This window comes from Nylanderia fulva, unplaced genomic scaffold, assembly GCF_048542155.1.
Source record: "Nylanderia fulva isolate GAGA-0341 unplaced genomic scaffold, ASM4854215v1 Scaffold47, whole genome shotgun sequence".
Lineage (NCBI taxonomy): Eukaryota > Metazoa > Arthropoda > Insecta > Hymenoptera > Formicidae > Nylanderia > Nylanderia fulva.
Genome location: NW_028190554.1, coordinates 213178 through 230054, shown reverse-complemented (window position 1 = coordinate 230054; position 16877 = coordinate 213178). Strand labels below are relative to the sequence as shown.

Below are 16877 nucleotides of genomic sequence, written 5' to 3'. Positions count from 1 at the left end.
GCATAGATCGTAATATAGGAATAATATAAACACAGGATTTTTGCTCATAAATGCGGTTAGTCGGATCAAGTGCTTAAGCTCAGTACCTTTACTATAATAAATTGGATTATATCCTTTTTTTTATTAGATTTTGTTGGTCATTAATTATTTCATGCCGCATCTCATCCCTCTAGCTTTTGTTTTTCCAACCGCTCGAGATACAAAATTTAATTTGACGATTATAATGATTGATAAATTGTTACATTTATTCAAATTTTTATTGCTAGATAAATTATAAAATATGTACTTGTTTATGTTTGCTGAGAATTGCATTAATTATTTATACATTGAATAAAATTTGAATTTTGCACGTGCATTATGCAACGGTGTTAATCGATTTTATGGAAACGCGGAACGATTCTGCATTTGATATCTTTTGCAATTGTGATTTATTCATATTTGACTCGTATAGCAAAAAATCTCAATAAAGATAACTTTCAACGATTACATTTAACATAAAATAATTCAGATGTATAAGAGATATAAGATATATTATTAAAAGATATTGTAACGCGTCAATTAGTATCTGTTCTTTATCAATATTTTATTAATATCTATTATTTCAGAAAAAATAACACATGTGATACTTTATTATAAACAAAAAGTATATGTTTAATAATGCAAATTTATTTAGATGATCAATCAAATATAACTTGTAATGCAAAATAAATATTGCTAATTAAGATTAACAAGATATCTGATAAAAGAAATGTCACAAAAAATGTTAATAGATAAGTTATACATCTTAATACATCATCATTATTTATACACGAAGCAAAAGAAATAATAGAAAAGATGAATTTCAATTGCAAATAAATGATAATTTTTTGGGTATTAAGTAATCCAAGTTTTTTTTTAGAAATCAGTTAAAAGCTACAAAGAGAAAAGGAAGAGCTAAAAAGCTTCATTTTTACGGAAAACAACAATCTATACATATAAATCAATCTATTTATCTCGCTACATTTAGGCGTGACATCTCTTCTACCTGCATTTATACGCGCGTGTCTTTACGGACAATAAATTACTACTAGTATCGAGAGCATTCTGCGTAACGAGATGTGCAACATTTACATGTTATCTACCTCTCTTTTGCGAAATTACACTCTCAAAAAGCGCAAGATCGAGTCTCACAATGGCGTGTTATCTGCGCGCAGCTTACGCCAGATGTGGCCCCGTGTGTGCCTTGAAATTATTTATCGCGCTTAATCACCGATCTTTCCCTGCGACCCTTGGATAGCAGTTAACCCATACCCATTCCCCAGCTTAATGGCGAAAACAAACAGCACTCGACCCGCCGAATATCTTCTCGAGCGAACTAAATGTCTCACGGGCATCGTGCGCCATACGCGAAATGTCTAATCGTGACGTTCCGCTGTTTGCACGTTATGCCCAGCTATTTCGCAAAGATACATTTCCATTTACTCTACTCTGTAATTCCGCATGGGAGTAAAATCGTTAGGTCAGTTGCTTCCTAGTTGCTTCCCTATCCGATGTTATGCGAAACAGGGGCCAGGATAATATTAAACGTGATTAATAAAGGCGAGAAATATTTCGAGGAATATTTATAACTCTTCGTTTGCGATTCGTTTATGATTCGTGAATAATTTAAGGTGAAAAATTGGTCGAATTTGACTATTTGGATTTTTTTTCATACTATTAATTTGCGAATATAATTTGCGCTAATTTAAGATCCTCGAGAATCAATCTGACGGCGTCGATAATGCATCCCAATATATAGTTTGATCGCCGCGAAGCAATACTGACGGTCGTCTACCGGCAACATTATAAATCCATTTAAGTTTTGTAGAAGAAAACATTATGTTTCTTCGCGCTCCCGGTCTCGAGAAAGCGCGTTCTATGCAGCACATGTTTCATGCATTTTTATCCCATTTCACGGAGTGGTACGTTACGTGCGCGATGCATCTACATTATGTAAACGTTGTTCCCACGCTAGATTATTTATTATACTAATTACGGAATTGCGACCCTCGACTCCCCCAAGAGCTGGCTCGACGGCGCGAATAGTTTATCTCGAAATAAGTTGTACCCGTAAACGGTAGCCTCTTTAGCCGCGAGACGCTCAATGAAGTTTATCAGAAGCATTTAATCCAACGTGCACATATGTTGAATTAATTTAACTTGTGCAGGATAGCGCATTTTCTTCTTTACTATCTGTTTCTTGCATAAAAGACAAAAAGAAACATACGCAGTCGTGTCTTTTTCTCTTTCTCTCTCTCTCTCTATTTCTCTTGCATAAATTAGAGACTGGCTTTTCCCTTTGATCGCTCTTTTGAAATAAGATTCAAAGCGTCTCGAAATCGACGAAAAGACGGAAACGATTATCGATGACCGCGAGCTTTTCAAGTGGAAATTACTATCGAAGGACAACCATTGCGCTTCTCGTATTTCGCCGCCAGCGATGAGATTTGGAAATATTCGCGACTGTGTGACAGCTCTAAGCGCGAATAAAGCGTTTTCCGATCGCGACGAACATTTATGAACTTGTCCTGCTGTTTCGTGTAAACGAACGAGCAAGAAATATGAATGTTAAAATCAATTCGCATCGCAATCTAGCGTTTTTCTAGTTGTTCGCACACACACACACACAGACACATAATCCTTATCAGCATTTATATTCTCCAAGAATGCATAATTATCACGAGTGCATAATTAACACGATAAACACGAAAATAATGTGTTCTGTTTGACTTTCATCCATTATTAATGTTCATGCAATGTTAATACAATCAAACTAATAAAGTTTATATTAATCCATTATTTGCATTATATGCTGCAGTATTATTCTCGATTAAACGCTTTATTTAAAATATAAACACTGACGAGATATAATCAATTATGTTAATTGGGATAATAATTATGTATAATGATGAAAATTTGTCATCCTGTATATATGAAGATGATTACATTAATGTTAATAAAATTTTTAATTAATTTATACCAAATTTAACAATTAATTTTCATATATATATATATATTGTTTGACATTATCAATGATGCAGGTAATGGTTCCGTTTTCTTCAGAGTTTATAACGCAGATAATAACAAAACTGCTTTTTTAAAGACGAATTGTTTGATTATTCTCCCGATAGATGCAACTCGCAATTGTCGATGCTCAGTCAACTTATACTTCGCATAAATCGATGACGCTATAGCTTGAAAATTATTCTTCCTGAACGGAAACGTGCTTAAAAAGCAAAATATCTTCCCTCGAGAGATCGAAACGAATGAAGATATATACTACTTGCATAGGCTTAATCTTGGAAAAATCTCTCGCCAAGAAAATATATCTCTCATTCTTATTCGATATCTTACTGAATAATAGAATGTAACAAAACGGAGATATCTTTTCACTCAGCAACAATAAATATTTTGAAGAATTATTATAACATTTTATCAAAATTATATATTTTATAAACTATATTTTTCTCATGCATCTAAATATGTAATCTTAACAAATATGATTAATAATAATAAATTCTTACTATATTCTTAATAACAAATTATTAATAAGATTGCAATAATCTTTTTCTATAATTATTGGATAATTTGTAATTATGATAGAATAAACAATATACAAGTAAATACAAATAATGTATATGCCAACCGCTTGTATGGATAATAAATTTTCTAGATTAAAGTTTTGAAAAGTAACAGCTGTACGTAAATCTTATTTTAATTACTGCTATTCAGATTACATATTTTTTGATATATGGCAAAAGTTGAATGAATGCCTCAAACTTTCAACTTGACACTTCCCATCACTTATGAAAAGTCGATCAATTGCAAAACAAGTTTGTACAATCAGTGATCGATAAAGCATTAAATCACGTCGTAAAGTTTTAATTCGCAGACTGAAAAATTTACCTAAATTATTTATGACCGTTCCACTTTCCGACCGGTGCGGTGCTTAATCCGTCGAATCGCATCACATTCAAAGATATCGTGCACCAATAAAATGCATCGCGTGACTATTGATAATATATAAAATTTTACGAGAATAATATTCGAGCGAACGACCCTGTCTGCATTTTTCTCGCAAATTAATCACGATTTGTCCTATATTATAAATCATGTTAATAAATATTTTTCACACTCAGACAAAACGTATTATGTATTTATGCATAGAGAGCTATGTTACATCAAATATCTTTTATATTTTTTTTCATAATATATTTCTTTATTGTTTGCAGGTGCAACAGGTTTGAAAAATCTGACGATAAGCGTACCGGCCATGGTGAGATCAGGGGATACCGTAACGCTATCATGTCACTACGACTTGGAGGGCGCAAATTTGTATACTATACAATGGTTCTTCAACGCTATAGAATTTTACAGCTACATACCTGACCGCGTTCCACCGCTCAAAACGTTTGACGTCGGTATACAAGTTAACGTGAGTAATTCATCTCAATAACTAGAAGTTACAATATTTCTTTTCAAATTGAGAATATTCCTAATTTTATAATATTCAAGATCATTGCCGTGCTAGCTCCCCAACTTTTCAAAAATATAAATAAATAAAGCATAATTATGAGTTATAAGAGTTTTAACAAGGCTCTGTAATATAAATATAAATTTAACGTATAAGACGGGCAACAAGAGCCAAATCGCGGATGACAATGCGTTATCCTAACGAAACTAAATAATTTTTCGTTAGAAATAAATACCGGTGCACAAGGCACCAAATTTTTACTTGGACACGGCCAAGATTTTAAATATGAAATAATCTCATATTTTGAGATTTAATTTCAATACCCCTTTAACCCCCCTACGGAAAATAAATAAATGAATGCAAGAGAAAAATATAGATCCGAAAATCGCTGAATCGGGAATCGAACCCGAGACCTTTCGCTTGCCGGGCGACTGCTCTTCCAGCTATATTTTTCTCTTGCATTCATTTATTTATTTTCCGTAGGGGGGTTAAAGGGGTATTGAAATTAAATCTCAAAATATGAGATTATTTCATATTTAAAATCTTGGCCGTGTCCAAGTAAAAATTTGGTGCCTTGTGCACCGGTATTTATTTCTAACGAAAAATTATTTAGTTTCATTAGGATAACGCATTGTCATCCGCGATTTGGCTCTTGTTGCCCGTCTTATACGTTAAATTTATATAATTATGAGTTATTTATGAGTGTTCATATCTCACAAATTAAAAATATTGAGCTCGTCGCGTTCGACAGGAATTTTATATTTTTTGGGAAAGCTGAGATGATGTCGACTCTCTCTCTCAACTTTTCCGTTGAATACTTGTGTTCATTAATTGATAACGATTTTTGTCATCTATATGTTCAAAATAAATTATGATATATATAAAATTTATTTTTTTTCACATCGTAAGCTATTTTCAGCGTACACATGACAAATCATATAGTAATCGTATTGAATGAATAAACACTTAATTCAATAAGTGTAGAAGAATTTAAAGCACTAACAAGAAACTTTTTCATATGTGCAATCTTATACAAGTGTAGATATATAAACCTGCACGACACGATCTTAAAAATCTCTACCTATATAAAATGCGCTATATGTATATGCAATAAAAAATTATTCTAAGCTAATAATCGAGAGTCACCTCGAATGCGTTTATCTCGATTACGTCCGACTTTTCAATTAACGTCTATAAAAAAATCTTATCTCTTTAATAGCACTTTTATGAAGACCAATTTTGGCCTTGATTAATATAATGTTCGTTATAATATTCACCTGCCTAAATTATGAAAAAAAAAAAATTATAACATTATGATATAGTAATTTTAAGATTAAAGTTTCAATTATATATCGCAATTATTTTTCGAAATTTCTATCAAACTTTTTCATGCTTATAAACTTGTTTATTGGTATCTGGGGATTTCAGTAAAACAATCAACGCGCGCAATTTAAACAACACATAAGGAAACTTTAAATTTGATTGGTTAACGTTTTAAAACTATTTTACATCACAACATTGTTTAAATCCAACCTTCTTATTGCGTGTATTATAAATTGTATTTCCCGAGAGAGAGAGAGAGAGAGAGAGAGAGAGAATGAGAGAAGCGCGTATCGATGTACCGTTAGATCCATTTATCAAACGAGCGCTCTCTTTCGAAGAGTCGTCGAGATAAAAGAACTAAAACCCAACTCGCAATTTTTGCGCTCGCGAATAAACGACGAGCTAGCTTTTTGTTACTCACGCGCGCTTGATCCGACCGTAATCTATTTTTCCGCGGAAAACAGCCTGCGCAAGTAGATTCGATAAGGGAGAAGATCTGGACCACATATTCTCTCTCTCTCTAGCCCAGCGAAACTTCTTGTCGCTCCCTGGACATTGTCTTTTCGTCTCTCTATCCGTATCTTTTCTAATCTCCCATGCATCGGGATGCCCCCATTTTTCCGCCGGTATGGCCACGACGAGGGCAAAAGTTCTCCCCGTGGATGCAGGGTAAAGTAGGGTAACGTAAGGAATCGATAGGCTGATTTATGGCGTGTACTAAGACCGCGACACGGCTTGAACCCGGGTCAAGCGAGTTCCGTGTTTTACTGACGTCGATTCAACGCCACTGCAGTCGCGAACTTCACTGCGAATCCTCCCCTATTCCTTTCTTCCTTTTTTTCGCGTCTGCCGAGAGGAGAGGTGCGATTCTTCTTAAATTTCCTGATACTCGAGAAAATGGAATCCCCCTTTCCGCAAGGGTGCACTCGGCGAGAAAGCAATATCCTGTAGGTTTGTATAACACTACCCTTCGGATGCGCGCGAGCGTCGAAGAGAAATGTTAGAGATTAATTCTCGATGTGTTTGTGCTTATTGAATATATGTGAAGTGCGGAAAGTTTCCGCACGGCAATAATGCATTTTACACAGTAAACCCATTCAATGCTATTGATTTAGTGAAAACAGCTTCAAAATCCTTATATTATATAACGAGATTTTAATATTAAAAGAATAATAATTTTCCATTAGATTTTCCAAAGCTAATAATCAATCAGTAATTTCATTATTATTAACATTTTCATCGGTTTTCATTATTAACTTCAAATAAAATTCTTTTTACGTAAAATTAAAAATATTGAAAAAATTTTAATTAATATTTGAAAGATAATTATTGACTTTTGTGACAAGATTAATATCTTTACTTATAAGAAAGAATACCGAATAACCTATATATACATATATATAATAAAAATTTTTGTAGAACTAATTATTCACACCTAATTTCTTCTCACGAATTTCACAGTGCGCGATATAATTTAAGTGATAAATATCTTAGGCGAAACAGCGTAAGAAAGACGCATATAACTTCGGTGGAGCGTGTACATTTAATAGCGTCCAGGCTGGCTTCCTTTTTGCTTCCTATTCCGGTGCCCTTTGTCCAACGACTCAAAGGAAGCACGCCGAAGTCCGGCAGGAAAATACTCTCGTGGGATCTGCGACGTGCTTTTCTGATAATTACCGCAAAGAGGCGGTCGTGAAGCGCGCGAAAGCATGAACTTTATTGAACAGAACTTTGGAGGGAAGAAAAGCATAACTTAGGGAAGAGAATACGATTCTGGAAGAATGACGTGGATGAACCGGAGTGAGAAAAAGAGACCTTCCACCGGTGGAAGGAAACACAACTGGATAAAACAACATTGAAAGCGAGGGATTTAATGCATGAGAGTGTAAATGAGGACGCAAAAAACGGGAATACAAAAGGGTCGAGGGAGAAGTAATCAGAAAGCGACGCGAAAAGACGGATAAGAAAGCGAGACTGACACTTGCTTGAAAAGTGTCAGAGGACCTCGCAGTTTAAGATATTTCCAGACATGGAACAAACGGAGATGAAATGAGAAGAGAGAACAATATGGGAAGCGAAAACTATCGGAAGAAGCAAAGTAACATCGTCGCGACATTACGGAGGCTTCATCCCGAGGCAAGACGGTCTTCTCAGTTTCTTTCCTCGAAATCGCGACAATAAGGATTCAATTTTTCCAACTGCCCGAAATTCTGCATGGATTCGAAGACATTTCACGGGATTCTCGCTTTGCGCGCTTTTTAATGTGATTTAAAAATGACCCACAGATTTTTATATTAATTTTTTGTCATTATTTATATTTCGGAAAAAATCGGACAGAGAGCGATAATAAAAGCGTTAATCGTAATATCTTATATATTAGTAACATGCTGTGATGCATAGCTCCTCCGAAACAATTTAATGAACGAATATTAATTCGGAAGTGACTCCTCGGTGAATTATAAGACATTATGGCGAGACGAACGGTTTCGCCTTGCTCGAGTATATAGCAAGGCGTGCAAGATTTAAGCCCGACTCGAGCAAAGATAGATATAGGAAGCTGGGAATTTTCATGAACGTATAAAGCATCTGATGTCGGTAGGTAACTATGTGCGGTCGCGCGTGTAATCTTTATAACGAGAAATTTACAACGCTCGCGCGCGCACGCCGTGAAAATCAGCTGATCGGATTTAAAGACGTTTTCGTGATCATCTGATATGTCGGCAGTCATAAAATTATTGCAAAAAAATCCGATGTATCTCTAAACAGCAACCGCGCTAATATTCCTTTTTTTTATTTTTTCTGTCAATAAATGAGTACCCAAAGCAATTTCAAATGTTAAAATGCGTCGAAACTTTTCTTCACCCGAAATAAAATGTTAAGAGCCTTCTTGTCGATCATAATTCTGCGTTATTACCCAGAAGTACCTTTGCACGTGAAACATTTCGTAGTACGTGAAACGCGATCGTTGCGCTCGTGTGCGTCCGAAGATTTAGGATAATAATTTTTCACTATTCGATTAAGTTTTCTATCGTCTATCCCGATTGGCTCGTATATTTCCAACCCGAGTACTTTCAGTCGATATAAGAATAGGCGATATTTGTTCAACGTGAGTCATGGTCCGTAATACTATGTAACAGTACTGAGCTATTGTTACTGCGATGTAATCGATGAATCGGGAGCAAATAGCTCTCGTATTCTTCGTAAAGTTTTAACGGACGCGAAGAATAAAACTTTAAATGTTGCTTTTAAGGAGAAAAAAAACATTTTATTTGATTTATATAATTTCAATATATAAATATGCTTAATTGTATGTAAGATATTTTCGTAAAAACATATGTTTTCACTGTACGATTAATATTCAATGCATTGTTGATTATTTGAAGTGCTTCAATAACATTAAAATATATTTTTAAAATATGTGAAATTTTATCTCCGTCATTATACTCTGAAATAAAGACTTGATATAATATTACGCATTAGCGCAACTGCTATTCATATTTAAAGTAAAGTTTAACGTGTGTCAGATGTATTTGCTCATGCAGCATCATCTAATCGGGAATAGGTATATAGGTATAGAACGCGCTCTGAAAAATAGGGTGCATGTTCACACTTTTCATAAAGGAGGTAACGCGTAGCTCCCTCAGTTTCCGCCCCAGCAGATCCGAATAGTCGCGGCTGCAATCCCTTTCAATGATATTTTTCATCGACCGTCTCGTCCACGCCGATGCCAGAAGCGGAAGAAACGATGAAAAAGACTTGTCCCCTCATCCGATATAGTTTGTAAAGAAGGCGGAGACGCTCGCCGCAATGAATATAAATGCCTGCGAAGAGCAAAAGAACAGTGCTGCAAAAAGAACCGGGAACGGACGCAGCCAAATCGTACGATTCAGATTTAAAAGATTCGGATGTAAAATCGATCAGTGGTACAAAATGCGGAGCAATAGCGAAACAGTGTTTAATATCAAGATGATTCGATGCGGAAAGACATTAAAGAAGAGAGACAGATATGCCATACAGATTAATTTTTAATATGGATTTAATATTTCGAAAAATGAATCTTTTTAATATATATATGTATATATATGCATAATACTTGAAATGAATCTACTTATTGCAACTAATTTAAAATTATAATAAAACAATATACGTAAAAATAGTAATGATGATAATAAATTATGAATTTAAATTAACATAATACTAGTATTTCTATCATGCTTCTTTTAAATTATTATTTATCTCTTATAACATGATAAAGTTATATCCTGCTTTATAACTTTATTTCCGTTTAAAAAATGGTTTAAGAGGTTTTTATATATCTTTACATTGAAATAAAATGTTACATTATTCTCTCAAAGTTCTCATGATTAATATGCACATTTATCTGGCACCCAAAAAAGTAGTATGAAGTCGAAGCACGCTGCTAACTTACTTTTGCAAAAATTATACACGTGTTTCGAATTGATGTCACTGCGTCGATATTATAAGACAAGAAACTTTTGTCTTTTGTTCTTCGACATCTGAGAGATATAGCTAAAACGTGATACTTTCTGCAAAGATAAATCAGTAAAAAATTCTTATATATATTTAAGTATACATACAGGGTTTGTCCGGAAAGTAATGCGTCGCATTTTTTTAAAAAAGAATTTATTGATCGCATAGGTAAAACAACTTAAAATTGTTCGAAGTATGACCCTTCTGCGTCAATACATTTTTGCCAACGCGATTTCCATGCGTCATAAGATTTCTGGAACTCCTTGACTGGGATGCTGTTCAGGGAGGCCGTCGAAGTAGCTTGTACGTTGTCAACCGACTCGAGCTGTTGTCCTTTGAGCTCCCTTTTCAGCCGAGGAAATAAAAAAAAGTCCGCCGGGGCCAAGTCGGGACTGTAGGGCGGCTGCGGCACCGTTGCCACACCGATCCGGGTCAGGTAGGCCGTAATAACAAAGGCGGTGTGAGCCGGCGCGTTGTCGTGATGGAGTTTCCATGAAGCGCGGATCTCCTTTCGGACGCGGGCGATCCTGTGATTCAGTCTCTGAAGCACTTCCTTGCGAACATTCATTCGACGGTCTGAATTCAATAATTGGCGCACACGAGTCACATTGTCGTCCGTTCGCGATGTTGACGGGCGTCCTGCGCGTGCCTCGTCGGCGACCTCCTTCCGACCTTCTCTAAACATCTTGTGCCATCTGTTTGACTGCGATTTGGAAAGGCAATCGTCCCCGAAAACTTTCTTGAGCATTTCAAAAGTTTCCAGCGGCGTCTTGTCCAGCTTCACGCAAAACTTTATCGCATAGCGTTGCTCTATCGTTCTCTCCATCACAAGTTCGACGCGACCACTAAGCAGAGGTTCACAGAATAAGCCGTCCTAACCCTCCAAGCGCATGGAAACAATTGAGCGACCTACCGTTGGAAAGCTAAGGGTACCCCCCTTCCTCCCCAACCGGTCCCATCGCTCTGCGATGTATAGTCGCGTCACAAAAAAATGCGACGCATTACTTTCCGGACAAACCCTGTATATATATATTATAGTATCATAAAGGTTTCTCTCTCTTTTGAAACGTCTGTAAAAGCACTCTGAAGAATGTCGTTTTGAAAGGAATCCTCGCATTATTTCAGTGACAGTTTTACTAAGGATTCATACTTTTAGCAAAGCCATAACGGAATACGTGATCGATATACTTATTATCATTTTCTTTCTCTTACACAGAAATAATGAAACAAAATAACTAAAAACAAACACGACTGATTCTGATATTGCTCTGATTTAGTTTCTTCTGTCGTCTTTTATTATTATTTGGTTATTACAACATCGTGTAACAGAATAAAAGAATGTTAACTATCTAGAAGCGGTGAATCATTCGTAATGAATATTCCTTGCATCTTATTCATTACTTCCGACTCAACTTCCTCTCAACTCGAGATTGCCGAGTATAAAGTTTAATTGAAGCCACATTGGAAAATGTTAAAATTGTTGTAGACATTTGTTGGATTTTCGTATAAATTCCAATTATAGATCTTACGCGAAAATAATTTCACGCCAGTGAATTATCGACGTCAAAGTACTTTCGAGCGTAGAAAATTAGAAAATCGTGATCGTGAAAGCCCTAATTATATATTGACATAAATTTGCCGTGCATGAAAAATGACGAAACTTTTTTATATCACTGGAAAAAGAAAAACTGTGATATAGAAGAGACACAAATCGTATAGAGGAGATGCTTGTATAAGAAATAGAAAGGGTGGAGCAGCGGTGAAACACAGTAGATACATTGAGTTTCACGTTTTACAGGATTCCGAATCGAACACAAACGATGTGACATTGATGAACTTGACCAGGCAACTTACCGGGATCTACAAGTGCGAGGTGTCCGCTGGCAGTCCTTCCTACCACACTATGATAGAAAGGGGCAGAATGGAAGTAGTCGGTAAGTATGTCGAACGTCGAGAATTAAAAACTTTTTCTTCCCATTCTCTCTCAGGAGAGATCAATTTGCCGTTCTGGGATTGTTCGCGCACAATATACGCGTTCCGTTTACCTCGATATTCGATTTCAAAGCGGCGTTACGTTTGGTAAATACGCATGAGGATCAACGATCAGATATAATACCGGGATTTAGACGAGATTAGCCTATAATGCTACAATAAGATTTTTCTCATTTTCAATAAACAAACTGAATCCGTTTTTCTTTCTTATCTCTTTTTTAACCCTCTCTGATATATCAGAGAGGGTTAAATACATATCTAATTTTTATTTTATATATAAGAGAGAATAATAATGTCATATAAAATATAATTATTACAAATAAAAGTATACATCTACATACTTTTTTATGTTTTTATAATATACATAATTTAATAAACGTAAACTGAAATAACACTGTCAACAAATATTCTTAAATTAATAAGAATATTTGTCAGTCAGCTCTCCTATTTTTTAAAAATCTCCATCTTCATCTCGACTAAGAGCCAAACGCGATGTTATTGCGACAAATTAATATTTAGAAATTTTTGGAAACTGAGGAATTTGAATCCTATGGTTGGGATCTCAGAACTTCCCCTTGTTCCTTCTCTTAACAACCCCTGTAAGAAAAAGACGAGAAAAATATTGGTCCGAAAGTCGGCTGAATCGGGAATCGAACCCGAGACCTTCCGCTTATATTAATATTCTTAAAGTTGTACGTAAAATAAAAAACTGCAGGTCAAGTAATCAAATCTTTAAATGTTTTGTCTAATGCATTAAAAAATAATCATTAATTATTTGATTGATTGTTGATTCCGATGATATACTTGTAAAAATAGAATAATTATTTCGTACTATAAATATAATATTTATAATAAATATGTAACGATATAATAATTCATAATTTTTTATTTTCTATTACTTTCGATTTTTTTCCGCAATAAATTAATTGCGCAAAGTATTTGTTTCGCCTAAATAATTGCAGCCTTGATATGTTTACAAATTTATAATCGTGAAGTTAATTAATCGGGTTAATAATGGCTAAATGTTCATAGAGAATAATCGTGTTTCAAAGGATAATAAACGAGCAACTTGAGTCTCGAGTTGTTTCATGTTTCATGTGTTATCCTTTGAAATGACCCGTGAATGACACAACTTGTGCAACTTTGTGTATAACGCTGATTGTTCTGTCACTCGTCACTCCAAAACATTACCTACTAAGGATTTAATATTATATAAAATAATATATTTTTTTATTTATGTATAATTATTCTGTTTTTCTAAATAAAATTATTAACAAACAGATTAATATAAAACGCTGTATTACTTAAATCACTTGAATTTAAATAATAATCAATAATAATAACAATAACAAATTAAATATCGGCGAGAGCAATTTAAAGTGGGATGCGAAATAAAATGAGTAACAATCAACAATAATTGTCGCCCGTATAAATATTATGTCATAGTAAATTAAAACTTTCATTTTCCCATCGTTTTGATTTTCACTTTAAACAAATAAGTCAATTATATTTTAAAATATATATAAATATATATATCTTGAATAAATAACTGTCCATTTTATACGGTCACAAATTATATCGAGAAATCAATTAATAAAAAAAAAAAAAGAAAAAGAGACGAGTCATGACACAAAAGATAACGTAGATTACAAATTGTTAAACAGAACGCGCGGCAACGACACAACGTCGGATCCATCGTTTGGACGCACTACTAGCCCTCGTCAGTGATAGTTAACACGACGAAGGCTAGTCGTAGCTCAAGTGTTTCTGTGACGCCCTCGACGTCGTTGGCGTTTCGCCAGATGTCGAGTTAGTGCCGTCGTGCAGCAGTCGTATGTGCTAAACGACATAATTATTATGCCTTAGACGCCCCAAAAACGGATCCTACGATTCGCAGTGAGAAGGAGCGCATAGCGGTGAGCGAGACGCTACGAGTCAACTGTTCCTCAGGCGACTCACGACCAGCCCCCAATGTTACATGGAAGCTCAACGGAGACCTCGTAAGTATCGTCTCTCTCTCTCCTGCCTCATCTTACCCTATATATATATGTGTGTATGTGTCTTTGTAGTCGTAGTTACGTGACCTTACTGGATGATTAGAGCGCGCGGAAGACCCCGAACCGCCGCGCCTATATTCCATTCTGTGTTGTGTTTCGACCCCTTATCCCCACGTTCTATTACGCCATATACCGTTCACTAGAGGCTTCTCTCCTCGGGTACCGCAGCAATTTCGAGGTACCAGCGTCGCGGGATTTAAGCGAAAGAATCGACGCGCGCGACGCCGCACCGTAGCAAATTTGTAGCACGTAATACGATTTTCTATGCAAATTATCTTGTAAGAAGGAATAATGAAGTTAATGAGAAAAGTTATTAAAAGATAGAATTTTTAGTGGAGTTGAAACCAATCAAAATGTTGTAAAATATGGTAACTATATTGGAGAGTTAGCTCTACATAAAAAAATTATCTTACTACAGAAACAGAGTTATGAATATGAATAACAAGCGAAAAATGAAAAAAAAAAAAAACAAAAAAACAGAAATTCGAAAAAATAAAGAAACAAATTCTTTTAATTTTATAAGAATCACAATCTTATTAAAAATTTGTATTCATATGTATACTTTGTTCGAGATATCTTTAGTTTACAGTCATAATTTAATACTGAAATTTAATAAAGTTGAATTACTTATAGTTGCTGTCACTTTGAAACATTCTGTGCACGTTCGTATGACCAATGCGCGATTGTTAATAAACTAAATCCGTATGGACGGAATTTTGTCTTTAGATTATTAATCTAATGATCTGCATTGTATTTCGCATGACATAAATTAAAATGATGTAAAAATATTAACATTAATTATAGTATCAATGGATAATATTTGTACATTTTTAAATACAAACATAATTTTGTATGTTTTGATGAAATATATAAAACAATTCTACTTTTAATTCTACAATAATTTCTGCGATAAATTAATTTTTATTGTAGCATAAAAAACAAAGCAAAATATATATTTTACAATGTAATTATGCTTTAAAATTTTTAGTCATTTATAACTGTTCATCAAAGAGAGAGGAGTTATTTCCAATGCAATAATACGCTACAAAGAGTACGCAAAATTAATATATAAAAATTAGCATTTTGCATATAATTCAATATATCTGATTTTCGCTTCATAACAATTGCGAGACTAAATTACTGCTTTAATGTTCTGATACACGTATGTATTACATAAATACATATGTATACCATTTGTATTATTTACATACACATGTATTCAATCAATCGTACACAGTTTTTTCATCGGCATATATAATCGATATATATTTTTCACATGTTCTCGTACGAAAAGTTTTATGTATATATAACTTCTCTAAAACATTATACTTTCAAATAGGTCCCTTTCATATCAAAGCGTGTACATTCGTCATTGGTCAAATTGTCGCTATAGATACGAGAGTTCAAGCTCACTTTATCATTATTCGTTATTCATATAGTTTGCCATAGCATGTGAAAACACTCGAAAGTCCATTTGATGTGGAACGTACAAATATCCAAGAATCTACGAACAATTTATTTTAGTTGCAAACGCGCATTACGTGGAAATATAAAAACTGCATAAAAATATATTAATTGAAATAAATACAAAATAGATATAAAATAGATACTGCATCTTTTATAATTAATAATAATTTATCGATATTATGGATGTATTATATTATAGATGACGATTTTAAATGATGGAAATCTCGCGATAACAATAACGTATCGAATTCATCGTTTCATAAATCCGAAGAAATCTTCAAATAAAAAATCTTCGTATACTAGCAATCTGTAGAGCCCTCCTGTTGAGTGCACTGTCAGACGATAGCGCCAAAGAGTACTAAGAGAAATAAGAAACAAAGAGAGAAAGAGAGAGAGAGAGAGAGATGGAGCAAGTATTAAACGTATAGTTGCTCATCTCTCTCTCTCTCTCCATATCGTCGAGTGTCCTATCTATCGATCAGAAAAGTTTCATCCTTGATGCTTCGATTAAATACCTGAAGTGTATGTTGTCTCGCTAGATTGCAACTCGCCGTTGAATTTTCTCCAGATCGACATTAACTGCGTTAATAAGTTATGTACTTTTACTCGCAATATTTCAAGACTCGCGCGTAAGACCGGCCTCTTCATGACTTAATTCAGCTTTAATCACATCGACGTAATTAACGAGGAGCTCTTCCGACGCATTTATGGATGCAATACTCGCGCGCAAACTTGCCTCTCGGTGCAAGCTCGAGAATCAAGTGAAACACTTCGAGGGGTCGGGCAAAAGAAGAAAATAAAAACGACATTGCCGAGACCTTTATCTTGACAGGCGGAAATATCCATCGAAAATACCATTGGTTTAAATAACCAGGACGCGCGATATTTTCCACGGAATATTCGTTTTCAGCGGCCCGGCGCTTTGTTTTTCAACGAGCAGATTTATGCCGTCCTTTGACACTTTTCATTCTGACGATTGAAACGGCGTAACTCACTTTCGGCCGGTGGAAAACTGGGAAAACGTCAGCACGGCGAAACGGCGCTGGAGCGATTTA

At 34.8% G+C, this 16877-nt stretch overlaps 1 protein-coding gene and 1 long non-coding RNA gene across 2 annotated transcripts in view; one reads left to right on the top strand and one right to left on the bottom strand.

Moving 5' to 3' along the window:
- LOC146721459 (uncharacterized) overlaps positions 1–16877 on the bottom strand; it is a 226235-nt gene that overhangs the window by 89090 nt on the left and 120268 nt on the right. The window lies entirely within an intron of this gene.
- LOC114930043 (uncharacterized) overlaps positions 1–16877 on the top strand; it is a 97032-nt gene that overhangs the window by 58879 nt on the left and 21276 nt on the right. Inside the window, exons 2-4 of the mRNA XM_029301780.2 lie at positions 4251–4453; positions 12105–12240; positions 14165–14298. Coding sequence (XP_029157613.2) covers positions 4251–4453; positions 12105–12240; positions 14165–14298 — 473 coding nt within the window. The remainder of the gene's footprint in view (positions 1–4250; positions 4454–12104; positions 12241–14164; positions 14299–16877) is intronic.